The sequence below is a fragment of the Triturus cristatus genome, chromosome 4_1, assembly GCF_964204655.1.
Source record: "Triturus cristatus chromosome 4_1, aTriCri1.1, whole genome shotgun sequence".
NCBI classification, from domain to species: domain Eukaryota; kingdom Metazoa; phylum Chordata; class Amphibia; order Caudata; family Salamandridae; genus Triturus; species Triturus cristatus.
The window spans coordinates 276,425,274-276,451,509 of NC_140585.1; the positions used below are offsets into that span (position 1 = coordinate 276,425,274).

The window sequence follows — 26,236 nt, forward strand, 5'->3', positions numbered from 1 at the left end:
CTCAGGACTATTATTCACATAGACCAATCAGGCCTCATGCCGCGTAGAAGTACTCGCCACAACCTACAACGACTTTATGGAGTCCTACACATGACGGCCTCCCCCACATCTCCCCAATTGGCATTGATGGCGCTGGACGCCTCAATGGCTTTCGACACTATATAATGGGCCTATCTTTTTGCAGTGTTGACCAAGCTGGGCTTTGGCCCCAAATTCTGCAGCTGGGTGAAACTAGTATATCAAGAACCGCTGGCACACGTGAGAGTCAATGGGGCGATATCGCGCCTGTTCTCGCTTGGTGGGGAATCAGGCAGGGCTGTCCTCTGTCACCACTATTATTTGCTGTGGAGCTTGAGCCGCTGACACATTTTGATCAGGAGGGACCCAATGATCTGGGGTATTTGGGCACAGGGAGCCTGGAAGGAGCGCATCTCCCTTTATGCCAATGATATAATCTTAAATTTATTGAGACCCTACTTCTCCATAGCTCAAGTGCTCCACCTTTTTGAGGTATTTGGGAGCTACTCGGGCTTCACTATAAACTGGAAAAAGCGATTGTTATGCCCCTGGCAGGACCCCCTCCAAGATTACCAGCAAACTGAGCGGCACGGTGGTATAGGGAGGCTTTAAGTATTTAGGCCTATACGTAACCTGAAACCCTGCGTTATTCCTACAGGAAAATCTCTGCCCCTTATTGGAAAGATTCCGCGCAGGTACGAAACATTGGCGCATGCTCCTTCGGTCTATGATGGGACGAGCAGCATTGTACAAAATGATGACTGCCGCGCCTCCTCTGTGTTACAAAACGCACCTTGCCCGGTCCATGCCACCTTTTTTAAACAGATAGCTCAGGAACTCCGTATCTTAATATGGCAGGGGGGGGGGGGGGGAACACCTAGAATAGCATTGAATAAATTGCAGAGAGGAGTCTACGAGGGCGGGCCTGCGATCCCTGACGCTGGACTGTAGTACTATTGGGCCTCACAACTTATGGTTATAAATGAATGTATATATACTGATGGAGAAGAACCGGCCTACAAAATGGATAGAGAAGCAATGCCCAACGGGAAGCAGGAGGCCCTTATATATGTCCGAAGACCCCCTCTGGTCCTCCCGGCTCACACAGCAACAGTAATAAACTGCTGGTTTGAAGCAAACAAATAATCTGAAAGAAACACGTTAGTTAGATTCCTCACCTTAGAATATCCCCAGGCGTCAGACTGGATCCGGTAGATTTTTCGTCAGCAATACCCCTTGCGCGTCGCTAGGCGGCGTCTGCGGCTCCGCGTCCGTCGTCGGCGTCGTGCGCCGGAATGACGTCGCCGCCCTCGCGCGCTGACGTCAGTTCTTCTTTTTTCCGCGCCAGTAAGCGCAGATCCGGGAGAGCTACCCCTTTTAGTCTTTTTTGACTACGTTTTTTGATCCTTTTTGATCTTGTCTCGACTCCGGTGCCGGTAGGATGCCTGGTTTTAAAGCCTGTGCTGACTGCAACCGCTTGATGTCGGTTACGGATCATCACCGCCGGTGCCTTTACTGTTTGGGCCTCGACCACGACGCGGAGTCGTGTTCGGACTGCAAGGCCCTGACCTCGAAGGCTAGACGGGAGCGGTCCCGTAAGCTTCTCGAGCTTCGCCACTCGGCTCCGCACCCCTCTCGATCCCGGTCCAGGAGGAGGTCCAAGGATCGGTCGCGGAGCCGACGTCATCATCGATCGTCTGGCTCCAAGTCTTCGGGTAAGTCGAAGCACTCCAAGAAGTCCAAGAGGCGACACCGCTCTTCGGACTCCCCTTGCCGGTCGCGCGACTCGGCCGTGGGTCAGGGTGGTTCCACACCCGCGGCTCCAGCGGAGCCGCAGGTGCCGCGCAAGTCCCCATACCCGCCGGTCCCTGGGACTGACGCGACGCCGGCGGAAGTCAGTGCCTTCCTCTCAGCCATGAGCAAACTGGCTCCGCCGTCGATGCCCGCTGGCGCGCCTTCGGGCCCCGCGGACCCGACTGGGCAACCTTGCATGCCGGCGGCTCCGGCGTTGTCGCCGGCTCCGGCCCCGCAAGTGCCGGTCGACCTCGTCACGCCTCCTCCGCCGGCGTCGACACCGGTTCCACCTCCGACGCCGGCTCCGCTCGGCGTCGTGCCCCAGTTCAGCCCTGCTCCGGACCCGATGCCGTTACGGCGTCGATGGACGCCGCGTACGGTGCCGCTGGCGACACATTATGTCTATCGTCCGGCTCCGATCCTTCCTCCTGTTTACCAGGAATCGGATGACGGGGGCGAATGGGAGGGGTCCGAGGATCCTATGGCCGTTCAGGCTCAGCTGTCACAGGACTGGGCAGATGAACTGGGGGAGGCCAGTGGTCTGGATACCTCTCCAGCCACTGGATTCATCTCTCCTCCGACTGTGGCTTCGGAGGAGGGTGCTGCTTTCTCTGTGGTGCTGCGCAAGGCGGCCGCAGCCCTTGGGCTCGAGCTACCTGCCGTGGCTGTGAGAACTAACGTCCTCACTGAGGTGCTTCAGTCTGCAGCAAGCTCCACTGAGCCTCTGCTGCAATTCAATGAGGCCCTCATTGAGGTTCTGCAGGGCACCTGGTCCAAGCCCTCCACAGTTCCTCCTGTGGACAGGAACGTCGCCAGGCGCCACCGCCCTGCTCCGGGCGACCCCAGTTTTCTGTCCCAACACCCTACCCCCGAGAGCCTGGTTATCCAGGCTTCTACCTCCCAATCCTCCTTCCCGACCGCTCCGCCGGACCGGGATTCCAAGAGACTGGAACAGTTTGGCAAAAAGCTGTTCTCCTCACTTAGTTTGGGCCTGCGGTCCTTGAACACCGCCTGTCTTTTGGACCGTTATTCCCACTCTCTGTGGGATACGGTGGAGGACGTGCTGCCCCTGTGTCCGGAGGAGGTCCAGACACGACTTACCCAGGCTCTGGCCGATGGGAGGGATGCAGCACGACATGCTATCAGATGTGGGCTTGACACTACGGACTCGCTGGGTAGGGCGATTTCTACCACGGTGGCGCTTAGACGTCACGCCTGGCTGCAGTCCACGTCCTTTTCGGGAGATGTCCAGAGCACTCTCATAGACATGCCCTTTCATGGCACTCGCCTTTTTGGTGAGAAAGCGGACAGTGCGCTGAATCGCTTTAAGGACTCCCGGGCTACGGCCAAGTCCTTGGGCCTCTCGGCCCCGCGGTCGCAAACTTCCGCCTTTCGCCCCTTTCGTGGCCAAGGAAGGGCTGCCTCCTCACGTCCGCCTATCCACCAGCCGCAGAACCAACCTGCGCGCGGACGTGGTTTCCGCCGAGGCGGTTCTGGAGGACGACGCGGTCAGCCCACATCCACCCCGGCAGCATCCGCCTCAAAGCCTTCAAAGTCCGAGCTTTCAGGCCCATTCCACGCCAGTGGGCGGCAGAGTTCGCCATCACCTGCTCCACTGGCGGTCTATCACATCGGACAGGTGGGTGCTGCAAATCGTCAGAAGGGGCTACTCCCTCCCTTTCGAGACGACCCCTCCAGCCATGCCACCGCAGCACCACCGTATCTCGGGGGATCATTTGAATCTTCTCCACGAGGAAGTTTCGGCCCTCTTGGCCAAGGGGGCCGTCGAGCGCGTTCCGAGCCCAGAAGTAGGTCGTGGTTGTTATTCCCACTACTTTTTGGTTCCCAAGAAGAGCAAAGGGGGCCCACGCCCTATCTTGGACCTCAGGAACGTCAATGCCTTCCTCCGGAAGGAAAGGTTCAAGATGTTGACTTTGGCTCAGGTTCTAGCTGCCCTAGACCCGGGAGACTGGATGGTAGCGTTGGACTTGCAGGACGCATATTTCCACATTCCCCGTCCTGCCGGCCCACCGGCGTTACCTGCGGTTCACGGTGGGTCAAGAGCACTTTCAGTTTACCGTGCTCCCCTTCGGCCTTACCAGTGCCCCTCGGGTGTTCACGAAAGTGATGGCGGTGGTCGCAGCTCATCTGCGCAGATCAGGGGTTCCAGTCTTCCCCTATCTCGATGACTGGTTGTTGAAGGCGGGCTCGCCCCAGGCAGTCGTCTCCCACCTCCAGACTACGGCGGATCTCCTGCATTTGCTGGGGTTTTCCATCAACGTGCCGAAGTCACACCTGAGTCCCTCTCAGAAGCTCCTCTTCATCGGAGCGGTTCTCGATTCGGCGCAGTTCCGGGTCTATCCGCCGGAACAGCGGGTCCGGGATATTCAGGCCCTGATTCCCATCTTTCGGCCTCTATCCTGGGTTTCGGTCAGGCTAGTGTTGCGGCTTCTGGGGCTGATGGCCTCCTGCATCCTACTAGTGCATCACGCCAGACGGCGCATGCGGGCTCTGCAGTGGGACCTGAAGTTTCAGTGGGCCCAGCATCACGGCAACCTGTCCGACCATGTCTTGATCTCGGAGGGCACTGCACGGCAGTTGCAGTGGTGGCTCACGGACCGCGATTGGGTCACGGGCAAGAGCCTCTCCCTTCCCCAACCGGAGCATGTCGTAGTGACGGATGCGTCCCTCCTGGGATGGGGTGGCCATATGGGAGAGGCGGAGATCAGAGGCCTCTGGTCTCCGGCGGAGTCTCGCCTCCACATCAACCTGTTAAAGTTGAGAGCGATCCGACTTGCACTGAAAGCCATCCTTCCCTCTGTCAGGGGAAGTGTCGTGCAGGTGTTCACGGACAACACCACCGCCATGTGGTATTGCAACAAACAGGGCGGGGTGGGGTCGTGGACCCTTTGTCAGGAGGCTCTGCGCCTCTGGACGTGGCTGGAACACCAGGGCGTCACCCTAGTGGTTCAACATCTGGCGGGCTCTCTGAACGCCAGAGCAGACGAACTCAGCCGCCGGTGCATGATGGATCACGAATGGCGTCTGAACTCCGAAGTGGCGCAAGGTCTCTTTCAGCAGTGGGGAGAGCCTTGGTTAGATCTATTCGCCACCGAAGAGAACGCGCAATGTCAGCAGTTCTGCGCGTTGGAATTTCCAAGGCGGCACTCGCTCGGCGACGCTTTTCGTCACGAGTGGAGTTGCGGTCTGTTGTACGCCTTTCCGCCTATACCACTTCTGCCCAGAGTGCTGAAGAAGATCAGGCACGACCGGGCCCAAGTCATCTTGGTGGCCCCGGATTGGGCACGAAGGTACTGGTATCCCGAGCTACTCAGTATGTTGGCCGATCCTCCGATACGTCTGCCCCTTCGGGAGGATCTTCTGTCGCAGCAGCAGGGGACGGTCCTAAACCCGAACCTGTCCAGCCTCCACCTCCATGCGTGGAGATTGAGCGGCGGCAGTTGATGCCATTTAACTTGCCTCCTGAAGTCTGTGATGTCATTCTGGCAGCCAGGCATCCCTCCACAAAGACGGTATACGCCTGCCGGTGGAACAAATTTGTGGCATGGTGCACAGCAAAGGCTGTGGATCCCCTTTCTGCCCCTCTTTCTGAGGTCCTCCTCTTTCTTCTTTCTTTGGCCCGGCAGGGCTCTGCCCTGGGCACCTTGAAAGGTTATCTTGCTGCCATCTCTGCCTTCTTGCTGCTTCCTGATCAGCCTCTTCTTTTCAAGTCCCCTGTAGTTACACGCTTTCTAAAAGGCATTACGCACACGTTCCCTCCTGTCCCTTTTGTAATGCCTCAGTGGGACTTGAATCTTGTTCTCACATTTCTAATGTGCGCTCCCTTTGAGCCTCTTCATAATTGTCCTCTTCGTCTGCTGACGCTTAAGACTGCTTTTCTGGTAGCCAACACCTCGGCTAGACGGGTGAGTGAGCTCCAGGCTTTATCATCAAAGCCTCCTTTTCTCTCTGTTCATCTGGACAAGGTTGTCCTTCGGCCTCGTCCCTCCTTTCTTCCGAAAGTGGTGACCCCCTTTCATCTTGGGCAGTCTGTCACCTTGCCCACCTTCTTTCCGCCTCCGCATCCTTCCAAAGAGGAAGAGAGGCTCCACCGTCTGGACCCAAAACGTGCGCTATCCTTTTATCTGGACCGCACAAAGCAGTTCCGGGTGGACGACCAACTTTTCGTTGGATACGTGGGTGCTAAGAAGGGGAAAGCTGTGCACAAACAGACCATCTCTCGGTGGGTCGTTTTGTGCATCAAAATTTGTTATTCCTTGGCAAAAAAGGACCCTCCTGTTGGGCTGCGCGCCCATTCTACTCGGGCCACGGCGGCTACTACTGCTTTGGGACGGGGTGTCCCTTTGCAGGACATCTGTCAGGCGGCAACGTGGGCCTCGCTACACACGTTTGCCAGGCATTATTGCCTAGACAGCCAAGTCCGGAGGGATGGCTCCTTTGGCCGTTCTGTCCTCCAGGACTTTCTGGTGTGATCTTGGTTCGCAGACCCACCACCGGGGTTGGTATTGCTTGGGTATCTATTCTAAGGTGAGGAATCTAACTAACGTGTTTCTTTCAGATGAACAAGTTACTTACCTTCGGTAACGATGTATCTGTAAGAAACATTAGTTAGTTAGATTCCTCACCGACCCACCCATCCTCCCCGTTCTGCGAACTGACATCTAGGGTTAAGGCTATCCCTTTCAGGGCCCTAGAATTTTTTGGCACCAGTGTCGGTATCTTGCATGGCTCTGCGTTCCTGGCGCGGAAGGCTATGTACAAGAACTGACGTCAGCGCGCGAGGGCGGCGTCTAAGTACTCCGACGTCATTCCGGCGCACGACGCCGACGACTGACGCGGAGCCGCAGGCGACGCCTAGCGACGCGCAAGGGGTATTGCTGACGAAAAATCTTCCGGATCCAGTCTGACGCCTGGGGATATTCTAAGGTGAGGAATCTAACTAACTAATGTTTCTTACAGATACATTGTTACCGAAGGTAAGTAACTTGTTCTTTGGGATGGTATGGCTGCTTGACAGCAATGACACTACTGTGGGTGGGAGACCAACTGATGGAAGTAACCACTTTGGCAGGATTTTTGGGAAGGAGGTCTATAGGTATTGACCACTTAGGGGACGTATGGAGTGGAACAGCATTGATACCCTTTGAGGACTTGGAGAACAAATTTAAACTATCATCTACCCAAGTCTTCCCCTACACGCATTTTTCACATGCATTAAGTAGACCCATACCAGGAGAGTCCACCCCTGACTATTCCCCTCTGGAAGACAGACTATTAGCAGATCCTATACCCGACAAAGGGACTTCTACAATGTATAAAAAATGTATATATAACGCACCAGACCTCCCTACGAGCAGCCTACATGGCGGATTTAGGCACTATAGAAGAAGAGTGGAGCGATGCGTTACAGGGGCCTACAGCGATAGCGATTAGGTCGCGATTCAGATTGATACTACTTAGGATCCTGCACCACTCCTACTACCCCCGCACACTGCTGTACAAATGAGGGAAAGTACAGTCGTCGCACTGCTTAAGAAGTTGCCAGGCGGAGAGATCCATTTTCCATATTATATTGAAATGTCTGATAATCAGCCGCTTTTGGCAGAGAGTGACGACGATAATGTCAAAGGTCACCGGAGAAGAGATACCTGTAGATGCCAAGGGTCTTTTATTTATGATTAAGGGGGAGAAAGACTGTCCTAGACACACGAGAACCTGGCTAGCCTTAACAACCGGAGTGGCAGAGTGCAACATAGCGAGAAGGTGGGGGTCACGCATTCCCCCAAAGGTGGCAGAATGGGAAACTGACCTTGATTGGTGCCACCAAGCGAAAAAGGTTATATATGACAGCAGGGGCTGTGGGAAAAAATATTATAGAATATGGTCCCCCTGGGAGAAATACAGAAACGAGTGAGAGGAATCAACAGTATGTGAGTAAGGGGGTGTAGGCGAGACCTGCGACTGAAGAAGACATGAGGCCACACGGACTGCCTAGATGATTTAGACCTACCTGAGCGGCAGCCTACCTGATTGTGACTAAAATGTTAATGGTGTACTGACCCTGTGATAAAGTATTCTTGTTACTACATTTTGAACATTTGAATGAATGCACCCGTCTTTCAGTACTTGTAATTTCATGAGCCTGTTTAATAAAAAGATTTTTTTTTTTATTAACACATTGGGCCTCAGCACTCTGCACCCAGCCGCCCTAGTGCCGCTGAGAGTGTTCTGAGAGTGTATCCTCGACTTTAAGGGAACCCTGGATCCTAACCCCAGAATACCAACTCCCAAAAATAAGTACTTACCTGCAAACAGTTAACTTCGTTTTTCTCCATCGGAATACATTGAATGTTTTTCCTTGAAAATTGTTCTAAGTGTGGAGTTGGTTTGTATGGCACATTAAAAAACTGCATATGTACAAAAAGTGAATTACTTAGTAGGAGATGTCTCAGTGTGATAGGCATATGACCCTGATTAGCAAAAGTAATCTGAAAAGTAACGTACATAGTAATCTGTAAAGTAAATAAAAATTAATTCTGAACTGTTGACTAAGCTGTAATTCAACCATCTGCATCTGAACCTGCATTCAACTGTAAAACACTGCATAGGATTTTGCAAAGCATTTATTTCACTTACCTGCACCAGGTTTGGCTTGGTTCTAGGAATAAAATAACTAAATAATATTTTTGATACAAGCAAATTGGTCTGAGTTCAGTCTTTGAGTGTGTGACATCATTTGCTGCCTGAGTGTTTACAACAGATGCTTAACACTACCCTCTGTTAAAGCCTTACTTCTCACCCACACATTACCACAAATAAGGGGCTATCTACTTTCACCTCTGCCTATCTTTGGGGTTCGACTGGACTCGGTGCACACTATACCTCATTTTGGTATAGTATATACAGAGCCAGCTTCCTACAAATGGGTCTCGCATTTGCGAGAATGTAAGCTATTGACTTTTACAGTGCCAATAGCTCAAAGTCCCAAATGCGAGACCTATTGCATTGAAAATGCTTGTCTAGATGGGCACCAGCGCCTTCATCCTCTTATCCCCACATTCAATGAATTAGTCCTCTTTTATGAGCGTGTGGGAGAAGGCGGCTGAGCAGGAAGGCCAGGAGAACAGAGCACTGTGCTGCCCCTGTACTCAGCTTTTTGGGGGGTTTGGGCCTACACAGAGAATATTTACTGACGCCTTCTGCATACAGTTCCTTTGCACTAGCATGGTGGCGTGACAAGTCCAGGTGCTGGTGCCACACAGGACAGCACGCAGTAAAGCAATTAAAAAGGCATATGTGAATGGGCTGGGCATGCCCAGGTATCGGAAGTTTAATGCGCATGCCCAGTTCAACCAGAAAATTACTTTTCAGTATGTTATAATATTTCTAACCTGGAGTGACAGAGGACAAAGCAGACAGTGACTGCTGAGGTGGGCTGGATGGCTCACAAAAATAAACTATAAGTAAATGCCATAACATATTGTGCTTAATTTGATTAGTTGCTGGGAAAGGGGCTCCTTGAAAGATGGGGGCCCAGGACCAAAACCCACTTTGTCCCTGCCTTAAAACATCTCTGCTTCACGAAATATTACTGTATGGACAGCGAGATCCATCTAGATGGGGAATTTGCCTGTTACGTCCTGCTGGACTTTTTGGGTTCAGCTAGTTCACTGACCCACTCCCTGGGGGTACTGCTTTCATATCTATTCTAACATAAGGAATCTATGATTAGAAGCCTCTATCAGAAGAATGAGTTACTTACCATCTGTAACCCTTTCTGTTCTTGACTTTATATAGCTGCAGATGCCTCACCGTCGCTCCCATTCTTTCCATTCTGTGAGCTGACTCATCTAAAAAGATCCCAATCTGGGAGTCTGCACACTGGTCATAGCCAGGTTGAGTTTGGCTCTGCATCTGCAGTTGCATTAGAGTCAAGTAAGCAACTGATGTCAGCGCTCAAGGTGGCACATATATGCCTGCAAACAAAGAATCCAATGCGGAGTTGCAGGCGTCCCCTCCCAGCGCAAAGTGGGAATGCTTCAAACTTTTGAAGATCAAATCTAATCCCAGGGGAATATTCTAAGGCGAGGAATCTGCAGGTAGATTGAGTTCCTAGCAATGCGGTTCGCAGACAAATTAGATATTATAACTAAGGCTCCCTCCCGGTTTCCTGTTTTTACAGATTTATTCAGACAGAAACAATCTGTTTCCAGTCTGTATTTATTTATATAAGCCGGAAAAATATGGAACATAACAAGCTGGTTTTATTTTTTGGTCGTGTTTTGATAGCGTGATGAAGTGTTTGGGGAGGTACGTATCAGTGGGAGGGAGGATGATATTTAAATACCTAAACAATATTCTTTGCGCTTGTGATATCTATCCATGCTTTAAGGTATGTGTGTTAAAAGAAAATAGCTTGAGATGTTTCAGTACAGTTAAAAACATCCAGTAGAAACAACTGCTGGCTACAGGCTTCTCAGATCAATTGCTCAGGGGGTTTATTTTTTTGCTGCAGTGACTATATGAAACCTACATGTTAATGGCTACAAATGCAGTATAATCGCTTTGCTCGATAATGCGCCTGCTACAAAAATGTTTGTATAATGTCAAAAATTAGTTTTGATTTTATACTAAATATCTGGTGTAGCATGAATTTAACGCCAGCAAAGATAGTGACTTATCCCTGTGTTCCTCTGAGTCTCCAAAAATCCCTTAAAAAATAAGTGACATCTTTCTGGATGGATGTACTCCTGTGAAGCATCATTTTTAATGTGAAAAGCTTCTCTTCAAGAGAGCCATTGGCTCTTCACCAGTCTCAATTAACACCTTTGTATTCCATTGTCGTTCAAAGACTATGGTGAGCTCAGATATTTTATGATATTGGATATGTCCTTGAGACATTGAGACCTGATGCTTCACATGCATAGAAGCCTTTTCCATTTAAAAATAGTGTTCGAGGCATATGAGCTGTAGATTGTATACTTTAGCATAGATCGCCATCTGGCGTTGGGCTCAGATGTTTGCAGTTTGTTTTTGTCGAAGAAGTCTTTGTAGTCACAAGATAGGTGACTCCTCCTTCTGGTGATCGTGCGCATGAGCATCGACTCCATCTGTAGTTTTTTTTTTTTTTTTCCGCCATCGGGTTAGGATGTGAATTGCTGAATTCCGGTCGGTGTCGTTATTGAAACCCCTTCAACGTGCAATCACTCACCTCTTGACGATATTGTGTCGATCGCGTTTCCCTTTCGACGCTCATCCTCTACAATCCAGCTTCTCGACCTAGACTTCAACGCAGGCCGTTGGGCCTACCTGCGCCCACATTGGACGTCGATGGAACGGACAACCTTCAAAAATGTCCCCAGTGTGGTGCTACGTTCCCACACTCGGACCTACATGAGGTGTGTAATCTTTGCCTTTCTCCAGAGCACGACGAAAACACCTGCGAGGCCTGTTTATCCTTCAGGTCGAAGAAACCCATCCGTGATCGTCGGGCTCAACGCCACAAAATGTCCTGGGGAAGCACTTCGATTCCGGACATCTTTGAACCAGGTCCTGATACCCTTTCAGAACAAGGAGCCGAGGAAGAACAGATCTCAGTCTCCCAGGCCGATGACTCCGATGTCGACGACGCAGTCACTCCAGCTCAACGGCCCATGAGTACCGAGACCCCTGTCCTACCCACTCCAATACAAGAGGCTCCGGTAACACCTTCGCCCTCGGGCCTAGGTCCACACCGACCGAATATTTCAGACACCCTGCCCTCCGGCTCGGCTATGAAACCAAAAGATAAGCCAACCCGGCTCAGGCTCGAGCCAACCCCGCTCTGCTACCGATAAAACACCTTCGGCACCGACGTCCAATCACATAAATGTGCCACCACCGGTGCCAAAAACACCTTTGACGCCGAAGTCCCTGGCGCCGAAACAGACAAAAGACAAGTCTTTGGAGCCGAAACAGTCAAAAAACAAGCCTTCGGAGCCAAAACAAACTAAACCGAAGTCTTCGGAGCCGAAAAACGTCCCTGAACCGAAAACTCCTACACCTAAGCCTAAACAGGATAAAACCCCTCAGAAGGCAAAGGAATATGCAGACCATAAATGTTTCGCTCCGAAAAAGGACACTGGAACCAAACACCTTTCTGCACCGGACCTTCAAGATCCTAAGCAGAAAACAATACATATTGATCCAGAGACTGGTTATATCACTTCCACTCTGATAAGGAAATCGGACTAGTCACAAAATTCTCCAGTTCCTCCTAAGAAAAGAAATATGGGCACAAATATCTCTCCACCTCCTCCACCCTCTCCTCCTCCTACTGAGCCCAATCTACTAATTTCTCCGGTACATTCCCCACAACCCTCAATTTCACTTCCACCACTAGACGATGATAGTGATTATGGGGGTGGGGACGGGGATGGGAACAGGGAGAACACAAACCCACAAGGGGATGATGATGACGCACATACCATCCCACAAGACCCAATCCCTGGCAGGAATACAATACTGATCCAGATCTACACAATGACCCGGACTTGTATCCATCTTGCCCATCCCCTCCAGATGACAATGTGGGGTTTGCTCAAATAATCACCGGGGCTGCACAATATCATGGTGTACAATTGCAGTCAGATCCCTTAGAGGAAGACTTCCTATTAGAAACATTCAGTCCGCCACAAAAGTCCACACGCCCTACCAATGTTGAAGGGATTGCTTAAACACGCAGAAGAGGTATTTAAAGACACAGTCACAGCCAGGGTTCTTAACCCTAGAATAGATAAAAAATATAAGGCAGCTCCTAACGACCCAAAATACATCAAGGGTCGTATCCCTCTTGACTCCCTGGTGGTGTCTAATGCAGTGTAAAAGGGCCAATTCCCAAACAGGAGACACACCACCTCCTGACAAGGAATCAAAACTTTTAGACACATCCGGAAAACGTATTGCGTCACACGCTGCAAATTATTGGAGAATTGCCAACACCCAGGCTTTGCTGGCAAGATATGACAGGGCTCACTGGTGAGCTTGAGAAGCTTATCCAGCATCTCTCTGACCAATATAAGGACAAGGCAAATGACCTGATACAAGAAGGTAAATTAATTACAAATACATCCATTAAGTGTGCTCTTGATGCAGCTGATACCGCATCTCGTGCGGTTAATACCAGCTTTCTATTAAGCAGACACGCATGGCTCCAGATATCCGGTTTCAAACAAGAGGTGCAAACCAGTATTTTTAACCAGCCTTTTGACCAGGAACATCACTTTGGACCTACAGTCGACACATCTTTGGAAAAGATGAAAAAAGATACAGAGACTACAAAATCTATGGGGGCCTTGCAATCGTCTTTCCAGAGAGGTTCTTTTTGTCGCTCCTTTTATAAGGGTGGCTCCCAAACCAATGCATCAGAGCAGCCTTCTTCATCTTACAAAAGCCCCAATCAAAGTTTCTTTCTTTCTGAAGGATATTTTAGAGGAGAATACAGGGATAACAACAATAAGGGAAGAGGACGCGGTAACAACATCCTCACCTCCCGTACAACCAAGCAATGACTTCCTTCCACTTCCCCCGTTCAATCCACACCTGTCGGGGATGTCTATCACAATTCCTACTTGTCTGGAATTCCATCACCACAGACAAGTGGGTAAGACAAATTATCCAGCATGGTTACTGCCGGGAACTCACCTCCAATCCTCCACATATCCATCCCAAACACTGCCCAATGTCCACGGAACATTTGACCCTTTTAAAGCAAGAGGTTCTCTCCCTCTTACAAAAAAAACTCAATAGAACCAGTCCCTTTGCATCATCAGGGTACAGGGGTTTACTCGCTCCATTTTCTAATCCTAAACTAGGACGGCTCTCTCAGACCCCTAAACCTCTACATTCAATCAGATCACTTCCACATGGTCACTCTCCAACAGGTACTCCCACTACTTCAACAAGGTAACTTCCTCTCCATTTTGGATCTAAAGGACGCCTACTTTCATATTCCTATTCATCCCTCTCCGGTTCATAGTGGACCGTCAACACTATCAATTCAAAGTCCTCCCATTCGGAGTAACCACAGCACCCAGAGCCTTGCAGTGGTGGCAGCTCACTTACGAAGGCAACACAGTCACGTGTTCCCTTATTTGGACGACTGGCTCATAAAAGCCAAGTCTCACAGCTCTTGTGTACAACACACACACAAAACCATTCAATTACTTCACGACTTGGGGTTCACAGTGAACATCACCAAGTCTCACCTTCAACCATCCAAAATACAACAGTATCTAGGAGCCACTCTAGACACTTCAAAGGCCCTAGCATACCCCAATCCAGTCCGGATCTCCACCATGGAGGCTCTAATATCCCAATTTCAGTCAGATCAGAATACGCTTTATTCGATTTAGAAAAATATTAAACCATAAAAGCACAATACATGTTAAAAAGACATACATTACATCAAGATAATTTGAATAAAATAGATTAAAAAAGGACTCAGACAGTTTAAGAAAGAGAGGGACCATCCATTGTCACCCGGTGTCTAACCACCCCTTTCAGATATTTGGCAATATGATCAGTCACGGGTCCATCATTCAAATATTGCAGCTTTATGGAGGCAGGTCGGCATTGTCTCAGGCCATACCTCTTTAAAATAGGTAAAATCAATTTTTTCCTGGGCATAGAGTAAAATTTACAAAAGAACATAACGTGAATTGTCGACTGAGCTAGAGATCACTTTATGTATGCCAAGGGGGTACGGGCCAATAGGATGGCATCGTCCACATATAACAATGCTCTGATTGGTCGTCTATTTATACATGGTAAGTCCTGACAGTCACTACTTAGTTTTGCTCCCAGGCTGTTAATATAAAGGGTGAACAGGAGGGGTGCTAGCATGCACCCCTGCCTCACCCCCTTCTTCACAGGGAAGCTGTGGCTGAGCTCACCACCTCTTCCATAATGCATCCAGGCCCTGGCATCTAGGTAGGACTGTTTTAAAAAGTTTAGAATAGGTGGATCAGCCCCCATGGTCTCTAGAGTGCTCCATAGCTTCTGGTGGTTGACACAATCAAAAGCTGAACTCAAGTCAACAAAACATAAAAATAGACTCCCCCTTTTAGCCTGTAGATATTTTCCCAGCAGTAAATTCAGATTCAAGCTTTGTTCGACGGTTCCCACGCCTTGACGGAAACCGTACTGTAATTCTGAAATTATGCCCTTGTCCTCCGCCCAGAGCTGGAGGCGATTTAGGACGACACGCCCAGTCACCTTTGCAAAAGAGTCCAATAATGATATTGGTCTATAACAAAACGGGTCGTCACGATTACCTTTCTTGTAAATAGGAGTTGATTTAAATACATCCACTGGTATGCTATCTGGGCCCGGGGCCTTACCGCCCACGCTTTCATTTATAGCTAAAATCACCTCCTGGGCATCAAAATCAATCTCAATCAGAAGATGATTTGAGGAGTTTATGCTTAAGGCCTATCGTTTTGGGGATCTACCAGATTGTTGTAAAGGCCAGAGAAGTGAGTCACCCATTTATCCTCCCCTATTGTGATTTCGATGCTGGGCGAATTACCTGAGGCAAGAAAGGGGGCATTCACTGCCTTCCAGAAACCTTTAATGTCTTTTAAATCTGATGCTCGTTTTAGATTTTGCCATAATTCGAGCATTATAGCCGACTTATGTTCCATAAGGGACGTCTTGTAAGCTAGTCTAGCTCTTTTTATTGCTCCTCGATCTTTTATGGCCTTATGTAAGGCGGTTATCAAGGCTGCATGAGCTTGTGAGCATTTAGAATCAAACCAACCACTCATCTTTTCAGCTCGTTTTTTGCATTTTACCCGTAATCTATTTTGTATAGACTGGGATATGTTTATAAAGGAGCTAAGAACGTCCGATTTGTTTGCAGTTTCATCGAGGCAGACCATGAAGTTGTCTTTACAAGTGGTTAAAAGGTGCTTGCATAATTTGGATGGGTTTACACCTGCCCATTTGACTGTATAGCTATTTTGTTTGTTGATACCAATATCTTCTACCAGGTAGATTGCCATTGTTTTACTAGTTAACACCTTGGCAGGAAGATCTAAAAGAACGCTAATGGCGTAGTGGTCACTAAAATTAACGGGCGTACTTTAAAATAGTGTATTCTGTCTGCGTATCTACTTGATACTAATGTGTGGTCTATAACTGAGGACAGGCCACGTCAATTAAAAGGGCTACTAAAAGGAGTTGGGAGTGAACACACATTGTTGGCAAATCCCAGATCCAGAGTATATTTTAACAAGTTAAATAGGTTACCGGGAGCAGAATGTAAAAAGTGAGAGGAATCATTGACATCATCTAGTTCTATACCACAAACTATGGTATGTGGGCAGGGTCCACAGTTGAAGTCCCCACCCCAGATTATGCAGTAGTCTTTGCCGGTACTTCTTTGAATCTTATCCAAGTCTCTCTGCAGGTGCATTCAAATTTGTTGGATATCCACAACGGTTATATTGTTATAAAAAATTATTAAAACTAAGTAATGAATATTTGTCTATGTTAATTTTAAGCACCTGATAATAGATCTTGGACTCCGCGAAGTCTATCTTGCGTACATTTAACCTATAGGACACATAAGTACAAAGGCCACCCTTGTCCCTCCCCTGATTCGAAGAGACCGCTGGGCTGAAGAATGTTTTGTAACCATTAATATGTTAAATAGTATCAGTCCAGGTTTCTTGAGTGCATATGATGCCGAATTTATGAATAAATTCCACCAGGCAGGGTTGGTCAATTTGGCTTTAAGACCTGCCACATTCCAAAACAGGATTTCATTTTTTTTAGTTCTAGGCCCAGGCTGAGATGCGCAATTAAGTGGGGGAAGGGGCGGCATAAGGACCATCAAGGCTATTTGGTATTTCACTGTGAGTGATGCTTATAGTGTATTGAGTTATTCCATTCTGAGTATTACAATTTATAGCGATATCTGTTGCCTCTGTGTCGACTTGCTGGACGTTAACTATGGGGACTGTGCATGTCGAGGGTATTCCCGTGGTTTGACATAGGGCCACGTTATTGCTACTGTTGCTAAGTCAATCAATGTTTTCCGGGGAAGAAAGCACCTCAAATCTGTTAAACAGGGGTATGCTGGATTGGGAATAATTCATGGGATAAGCCAGGGTCTGCGTCTGCTGTCTTACATAAGGAGGATAGTTAGTAGGAGGATAGAAGTAGCCCAGAGGCAGTACATTGATAGCATAATTGGTCACATGATTGGAACCCTGTCGGCGCGAGATCTCTTGTATTAGGTTTGGTGTTCTAAATGTGAGGACAATGCAGTCGCCAGGGATCCTCTTATTGCTTTTCCCCACCCATCCTACTATCCTTACCATTTTAAATTCCCTAAATAGGACATCTGTTAGGCCGGTTTTGGATCCAAGCCAACAGAGGGTCTTATTGCGTAAGGACTCCCAAGATTCAGTTGATTTAGAGGTGGGTTGTGGTACATTTGCTAATATTGTGTATGGTGTGGCTTCTGGTGATAAATTTAAAGTCACCCCCTCTCCGTTTGCCCTATCCCTTTCCCGAAGGGATAGGGCACGGATTAGACATCCTTTGAGAGTCAGTGGGTGCTGTTTGAGGTGGCACTTTGTTGTGATTTAAATTAGGATGACTCTTAAAAACAGCACTTCCCCCTGAGACTGGCTGTAAGATATGTGCTGAAGGGGGATTGGCTGCCCTACCGTGCTGAAGGGGGATTGGCTGCCCTACCGTCATTTAGTGTGGTCACTGGGCGAATATGCAGTGTGTTATTTAAGCCTACCCCCTGTATTTTACTCAGCAGGTCCTCGAAGACCGATGTCATAGCCAACAATTTCACTAGTGGACCAAGGCTGAGTTTTGATGGTCAAAAGCATTGCCAGAGCCCTGACACTCCCTAGACACTTGGGGGTTCACAGAGGTGGAGCACAACTCTAAGCACCCAGACAGGTTAGTCAATATGCCATCCAGATGCTCTAGACGATTGTCCAATAGGTCAAAGCTTCTATCTATGGATTCCTTAATCCGTTCAAGGGCAGAGTCCAGGGCGGTCACACCAGCAGCAATGGTGGCAGTGTTAACCTCCAAGGGGCAGGGTTGCGTTAACGATGAAGAGTCCGTGGTCTGTGTGCCTATAGAGCAGGTCCTCACCTCAGATTTAGACTGAATATTACGCTGAGGCTCCTTTTGCTGTTTTTGTTTTTAGTCGACCCGCACCCTTCTTGGGGTTCGCGGATGCTTTCGTCTTAACTCTTGTGCCCTCTGTAGGGAGGTGGGAAGTCCGGGTCCTAGAGGTTATACCGGGCCCGTTAGAGGTGTCCATATGTGGTGCTAACAAGTCATCATATGCGAGGGCCGGGGTATCCGGTGTGGTCGGTGCTGCCCCCGGATTGAGTGGTGATGAGCAAGAGCGAGTTTGATTTTGAGAAATGCCAGCCAGGTTATGTGTTCCTAATGAGGATCGCCGCGGGAGAAATGAAGGGTCTAGAGACAGCCGCCTCTCTTTTAGTTCTATTTCTTGGCAGAGCAATGATTCTTCTCTCATTATAAAGGCATCCAAAGTCCCCTTGGCCCCGTTGCCCTTAATCACTGCGGGATTGCTCATTTTTTTTTAAACGTCAATTTAATCGCTCCGCCTCAACAATAAATACCAGTCAGACTGCACGCAAAACGTGGAGGTAGAAAGTGTAGTCAGAAAACAGTACCTGGAGATCGATGAAGGATTGTGGGGGGCCTGTTAGAGGGGGGAGCTCAGACCAGCCTCTTCCAGGCTCCGACGGGCGTGGACGGGCCCGCGCTCGTCCCGCGCTAAGGGAGGCCGGACATGATTTTATGCACCTCCTGACGCGTTGCTTTGGCGCTGGCAGTGCAGGCTCCACTCGGGCAGCTGGGTATTGTACTCATGGCAGCCACGGGTGATGGATCTCCCACTCGCGGGACCGGGAGGACAAAGCAAGGCAGTGGCGGAAAAACAGGCAAAGCGGGTACGTTGAAACTCCCCCTAATTTCAGTCAACATTCATTGCCAGCTCGAGTCTTTATGCAGCTAATCGGATTGATGGCCTCTTGCATGCTTATCGTCCCTTATGCAAGACTCCAGATGCGGCCATTACAGGAATGTTTGGCACATCAGTGGAACCAGGCTCAAGGTCAGCTGACTGATCTGGTGTTGGTGGACAGCTGCACACATCGCTGTCTGCAGTGGTGGAACACCAAAAACCTGGCCAAAAGGTGGCCATTCCTCGACCCGGTTCCACAGATAGTGCTAACAGATGCATCGCTCACCGGCTGGGTAGCTCATCTCCAAAACCAAACCGTTCAGGGCATATGGACCCATCAACAAAAACAACTCCACATAAATCACCTGGAATTACTAGCAATCTTTCTAGCACTAAAGTCTTTTCAACTCTTGCTAGTAGGCAAACCTGTCTTGGTACGTACAGACAACATGACAGCAATGTACTACATACAAAAACAGGGGGGGGGACACACACACTCCAGCTTTCACGACTAGCGCAAAGCATATGGAGGTGAGCTATTCCACGAAACATATACCTCCTCACGCAACATCTCCCGGGAGTACACAATCAGATCGCAGATCTGCTCAGTCGTCAAACACAGCAGATCCACAAATAGGAACTTCATCCTTAAGTTCTTTTTCCATTCTTTCACATGTGAGGCTACCCTGAAATAGACCTGTTCGCCACATGCCAAAACGCAAAATGCTCAAGCTTCGCCTCCAGATATCCACATCCATTGTCCAAAGGCAATGTGCTATGGATGAAATGGTCAGGCAAATTTGCATATGCTTTTCCCCCTCTCCCGCTCATTCCGCCAGTGGTTCGGAAGCTCAAAAAGGGTTCACAACCCTGTTCGAACTCTCAGTAGAACTTCCTCAAAAGATACACCTCTCCCCCAAGTTCCTCACTCAAAACCATGGAGAGATAAGGCATCCAGATCCCAATCAACTAAATCTTGCGATCTGGCTCATGAAGTCTTAGAATTTGGCTACCTCAATCTCCTGCCAGACTGCATGAACATTATTAAAAAGGCTAGACGTCCTACCACTAGAGCATGCTACGCGGCAAAGTGGAAACGGTTTTTCATCTACTGTACAAACAACAAATTCCATCCATTAGATGCTTCCATCCAGAACATTATCTGTTATCTTTTGCATCTACAACAATGTAACCTAGCATACACATCTATACGGCTACATCTAGCTGCAATCGCTGCTTACCTCCAAAACAGACATTTGTCTCTCTTTAGAGTACCCGCTATCAAAGCGTTTATGGAAGGACTTAAAAGAATAATTCCACCTAGAGTTCCACCTGCTCCTGTATGGAATCTCAGTATAGTCCTTACCAGACTCATGGGTCCTCCATTTGAACCTCTGCACAAATGCGGGATACAGTTTCTTACTTGGAAACTGGCCTTCCTAGTAGCTATCACATCCCTTAGGAGAGTTAGTGAACTCCAGGCATTAACCATACAAGAACCATTTTTACAAATGCACCATAGTAAAGTGGTTCTTAGGCCTAACCCAAAATTTCTACCTAAGGTAGTATCTGCCTTCCACCTTAATCAGTCGGTTGAACTTCCAGTATATTTCTCTCAACCAGACTCAGTGGCAGAACGCGTTCACCACACCTTGGACGTTAAAAGAGCGATACTCTACTACATTGAAAGAACTAAGTCATTTAGAAAAACAAAACAACTCTTTGTAGCTTTCTCCCCACCTCACAAAGGCAATCCAATTTCAATAACAGGAATTGCAAGGTGGATTGTTAAATGCATCCAAATATGCTACCTTAAAGCCAAAAGTACATTAACTATTCCCCCTAGAGCTCATTCCACACGCAAACTAGGGCTTCTATGGCTTTCTTATGGAACATTCCCCTAGATGACATCTGCAAAGCAGCAACTTGGTCTACACCACATACTTTCACTAAACACTATTGTGTAGATGTGCAAGCAAAACAACAAGCTACTGTAGGCCAGGCTGTACTGAGAACACTTTTTCAAACCACTGCAATAGATACAGGTTTCCACCGCTAGAGAGAAAAACTGCTGTATAGTCTATGCTAAAGTATACAATCTACAGCTCATATGCATCGAACGGAAAATGCTACTTACCAGTATGCATCTGTTCTTGGCATGTAGAGCTGTAGTGTTGTATACGCCCACCCACCTCCCCGGATACCTTTATCTGTTGCAGTATTTTCTTACTTAGATACATTACATGAACATCCTTTTCTATTCTCTTACTAACTCCATCACCCTTTATGGCGAAAAACAATCTAAAGATAGAGTTGATGCCCATGCGCACTATCACCAGAAGGAGTCGCCGCCTATCTCGTGACTACAAAGACTTCTTCGACAAAGACAAACTGCAAACATCAGAGATCAACACCAGATGGCGATCTATACTGAAGTATACAACTCTACATACTATGAACAGATACATGCTGGTAAGTAGCATTTTCCTTCTTATCCTTCCTGGCACTAGTGAAAAATGTATGCTTATCTATCTGTGGATGGGCTATTTGAACACTTTATGGCTCACTAACACACAATGCTACAGTATATATACTTTGATGTGGTGGTCGTACATGTCCTCTGTAAGGTGAGACACATACTGTTAAAATGTGGAAAGTTTTTTTGCATGAAAGCCATCAAGCCTCCATACAATTTAATTATACGGAGTACATGTACATTTTCTCTTGAATAAAGGCGGAAAACACCAATTGCAGGTTCTTACTTTTCCAACATGGGGAAAGAATAAATGCAGAAAAACACTGATAAAATGAATAAAAAATAACCATGGATAAATACAGACAGAAAAGCAACTGCATTCTGCTGCAGAAAGTAGAACTGTTACTTTATGTACCCGATGTGTCCATTCACTGCTGAAAATAAATTGGTAGAAATTGAATTTAGATCCTGGAAACATGTTTGGGTTGGTAGAACGTTTTGCAATGTTAATGGTTTGATAAAAGTCCTACTTTCCTCTAGGTGCCTGATTACTACAAAATAATTAGGAGGCCAATGGACCTGTCAGCCATTAAGAAGAAACTTCAATCCAGTCATGTTCCTTGTTACACAAAGTCTGAGGAGTTTGTGGCAGATGTTCGACTGATCTTCAAGAACTGTGCAGAGTTTAATGAGGTGAGCATGGATGCTGATGTGTATGTTGAGAATGTGTGATGGAAGTGCTAGTGTTATGATTATGACGATATCTATGATGACAAATTATCATTTCCAGTAAATGTTCCTTTTAAGGTTTTGCCTGAAGACTGCTTAAACTGTCTTGACAGCTTCATCCTCCCGCCCCCCCCCAAAAGATATGTGAAAATGCATGCAAATAGTGGGCGTTCAGACAATATTTTCTAGCCATTGAGCTGTTCAGATGTTGCTCAAACTATGTACCCTCTCACCACATAATACAGCACAGAACACTTGTCCAGTCCAGTTCCTCCATCTGATAGCTTCACTTTTATTGACTGCATTTTGCTTGTGCAAAAATGTAAAGCCACCTAAATACAAGCATTGGCTAAGCCAATAGGTCTCGCCTGTGCAAGAGATATTGGCTTTACCAATATGTTTTAGCCATGTTGTACACAAGTGTTAGTGGTGTAGAGGAGGGTGTTGTGTAGTGTCGTAAGGTGCAGTAGAGTGGAATGTTATGGAGTGGTGTCAAGTGAGTGCCGTAGAGGGAGTAGAGTGCAGTGGTGTAGAGCACGGTGGAGTGGGGTAGAGGAGAGTAGATTGCCATATAGCACAGTAGATTGTCGTGGAGTGGCATAGAGTGGAGTAGTGTAGAAGAATTGAATAGCGTGGAGTGGAGTGGTGTCGTAGACTAGAGTGGAGTAAAGTGTCATGTAGTGGGATGGAACTGCATAGAGCATCGTAGAGTGGAGTAGTGTGGAGTAGAGCGGCATAGAGTGGAGTATCATAGAGTGTAGTGTCATAGTGGCCTAGAGGTCAGTGGCGCAGAGTGATTTGCCATAGAGTGCATTGGTTTTGAGTAAAGTGTATAGAGTGCTTTGGCGTAGTTTGCAGTGGATTATACTGGTGCAGGAGAGTAGATTGATTCACTGTAGGGTGGGGTAGTGCAGGGGTAGAGTGGAGTGGTGCAGGAAAGAGTGCAGAGGTCTAGTGTGGCGTAAAGTGCAGTGGTGTGCAGTAGAAAGCTGTAGGGTACATTGGTGCTGAATAGATTAGAGTGGCGTAGAGTGCATTGCCTTAGAGTTGTGAGAAAGTGCCCTCTTTCTTGCATGGTATGCCCCCACGTTTTGCTGAATTGCTGATGTACTTTGACTGAGTGTGCCCTGGGCTCCTGCCAATCAGGTACCCAGGGCCTGTGTTCCTTCCCTAAACCTGCATTGAAGCCTAAACCCAATTGGCATCTCTGGCCACATGTCAGCCCCTGGTAAATGGTATCACAGGTACCCAGGGCACTGTAACCAGAGAAGGCTTCTAAGGGCTGCAGCACTTATTGTGCCACCCTTAGAGGTCCTGTACCCTGACACACTCACACTGCCTTTGCAGGCTGCGTGTCTTGGTTCAGAACAAAACAAAGTCTACATGGCATATATCCCCGTGTGCCATGCCCACAAACCACTGCCCTGGCATACATCAGTCACCCCTCTAGCTGGGTGCCCTATGCCAGTGGTGAGGGTACAGGTACATGAGCCCTGTACCCCTACAGTGCCCAAGTCCATTCCTGGGTCCTGTAAGTGCTGTGTTGCCATTAAGAGTATATGGTGCTGGGAGTTGGTCATTACGAACTCCACAGCGCCATGATGGCTACACTGAAAACTGGGAAGTTGGGTATCAAACTTCTCAGCACATTAAACCCACACTGATGCCAGTGTGGGATTTAAGGTGAAATGCACGACAGAGGGCATCTTAGAGATGCCCCCTGAAATTCGACCAACTTCTAGTGACCTGACTGAGTGGCTGTGTAGGCTGCCACCACCAGACATGTTTCTGGACCCCTGGGTCGAGAGCCTGCTGCTCTCGGGGGCCTGAAACAATGCACATCCTGGTACGAAGTGCCAACGCTCCTCCCCCAGGATAGGCAGGGTTCACGAAGGAGAAGCTTCAAAGGCATGCCACCTTTGTGAGCCTCTCCAGACCATTTGCTGCTTTCAACAACTGGTCCCCACTGGTTCAACCCCCCACTTTGGGCAGGAGAACCGGCGGGAAAACCAAGTGAGGTGTGCCCACCTCTGCCAACTCCACCACTCAGGTGGGGGAAGCGAGGTGAAGCACAACCTTGAGTCCCTGCCATCTTGAGGATGGGGGGGACCCAGCCAACCAGGGACAGGCTCCTGCCCCCTCCCACAGGAGCTTGGCAGAACAGAGGGTGTACCCACCCCAGGGAAGGGACCCATTGGTCCCTGCCCTTTACCCTCCTGTAACGCCCCTAAATGTAGTATTTAGGGGGCACCATGAACCTTGCTTCCTCAGATTAGAAACCACAAGATGAGAAGAAGGACCGAAGAGCAGTGCAGAGCTAACAAGAGGACGACGCCCACTGACTTGGCCCCAGCCCTACAGGCCTGTCTCCCCTCAAACCTGCTGTTGCGAAATCCCGGCGTGTCCTGCAGCCAGAAACCTCACAAACCCCGGAGGACCAGCCTGCCTTCAATTCCAGGACTCTATCTCCCGAGAACACCGGATGTTTTTAAACTGCAGCTTCTGGTGCCAGCCAGAGACCGCGAATCCAGCACACTCTGCACCCGCCGACCCCGGCCCGAGCTCGAGTGAACCAACACCACGAGGAGGTCCCACCGGCGATCCTGACCTGAGATCCGGCGACCCCTGACCTGCCTCAAGCCTCCTGGCGACGCCTGCAGCCTCAATCCAGAGGACCCCCCACCGCGACCAGAGCGGGTTAGAAAATCCGACGTCCCAAGGTACCCTTGCTCCTGACGCCCCACGGTCTTGTGTGCCCAAACCAACTGTGCCTAACCAACCCACGACATCCGAACTTACCCCTCGAAGTGGTGGTCGCACCCTGAAGATCCTTGTCCCCGAGCCTGCAGTGTTTTTGTCCCGGAGGTTCTCCATTGGAAACAGGGCACCCAATCTCAAAACAGCCCCCAGCACCCGGCAGCCCTAGTGCCGCTGAGGGTGCTACTTCGGTCCCCAACTTGCCCTCAGCTACACCCTAGGAGCTTTGCTCCCACAGCCGTGTGGCCTGCTAGCCAGCAACCACCAACCGGAAGCCCCCTATCCTCCATAGGATAACACTGGGCCTCAACACTCTTCACCCGGCCGCCCTAGTGCCGCTGAGGGTGCAACAACGTGCATCCACTGACCCTGGGGGACCCCTGAGTCTAACCCCAGAACCTTAACTCCCACAGTCGTTTACTTACCTGGAAACCGATAACCTGTTTGTTCGAGGCATATGAGCTGTAGATCACACACTTATGCATAGATCGCCATCTGGTGTTTGGCCTGGATGTTTGCATTTTGGTATTGTCTTGGAAAGTCTTTGAAAGTCACGGAATAGGTGTCTCCTCCTTTTGACAATCGTCAGATTGTTTTTATCGGGCTCGGATGTGTTAATCGTGCTCCAGTTCGGGGTCGTTAACTATCATCTTTTCAACGCGAAATGCTCACCCATACTTCAGTATTGTCTCGATCGCGTTCCCCTTTGGCACGCATCTCTACCAGACCTTCAAATCTTCGATTCCGGTCGTCGACACAGGCCTTCAGGCCTACCTGCGCCATTGGGCCTTCGGCTCATGGAAAGGACTCCTTTTAAAAAGTGTCCTTGATGTGGATCCAAGTTTCCACACGCAGATCTTCATGAGGTATGTAACCTCCGCCTTTCACGAGGCCAAAGATTATCCAGCTTGTGCCTTCTTCCGCTCCAAGAAGACGATCCTGGACCGTCTAGCTCGAACAATGGATCGATGATCGACATCCATCCCCGATAACATCTTCCAGGAAGGCATTAATGTACCGGAGCAGGAGCAGATCCAACACAGCGCAGTCAGTTCCTCTGAAGCCGATGACTCCGACATCAAAGACATCACTCCGGGGCAGCGGGTCGGAAGTACTGACGTCGACTCCTCCCCACCCCCCTTCCCAAAAAGGCTTAGGTCACACCTTTTCCCTCGGGCCTAGGTGCACACCGGAACAAAACTTCTTACACTCCGCCTTCGGGCTCGGCAGAGAAGCCAGTACAAAAGCCTTCAGGCTACTCGGGATCGAGCCAGCCTGCCGTCCGTGCCAAAACTCCATCCCGGCACCGAAAAAGAAACCAATGCCTTCCTCTGCGCCAAAGCCTACCTCCACTTTGAAGCCTTCCGTGCCGAAACCCACTGGCACGGACGCCCCCACTCTGAAAAAATCCTCTGAATCGAGCAAACACC

The 26,236-nt window shown here is 49.0% G+C and overlaps 1 protein-coding gene across 1 annotated transcript in view; it reads left to right on the plus strand.

Annotated features, from left to right (window-relative positions):
• The window catches only part of TRIM24 (tripartite motif containing 24), an 868,915-nt gene that overhangs the window by 759,353 nt on the left and 83,326 nt on the right, over positions 1-26,236 (plus strand). Inside the window, exon 17 of the mRNA XM_085652031.1 lies at positions 21,861-22,013. Coding sequence (XP_085508157.1) covers positions 21,861-22,013 — 153 coding nt within the window. The remainder of the gene's footprint in view (positions 1-21,860; positions 22,014-26,236) is intronic.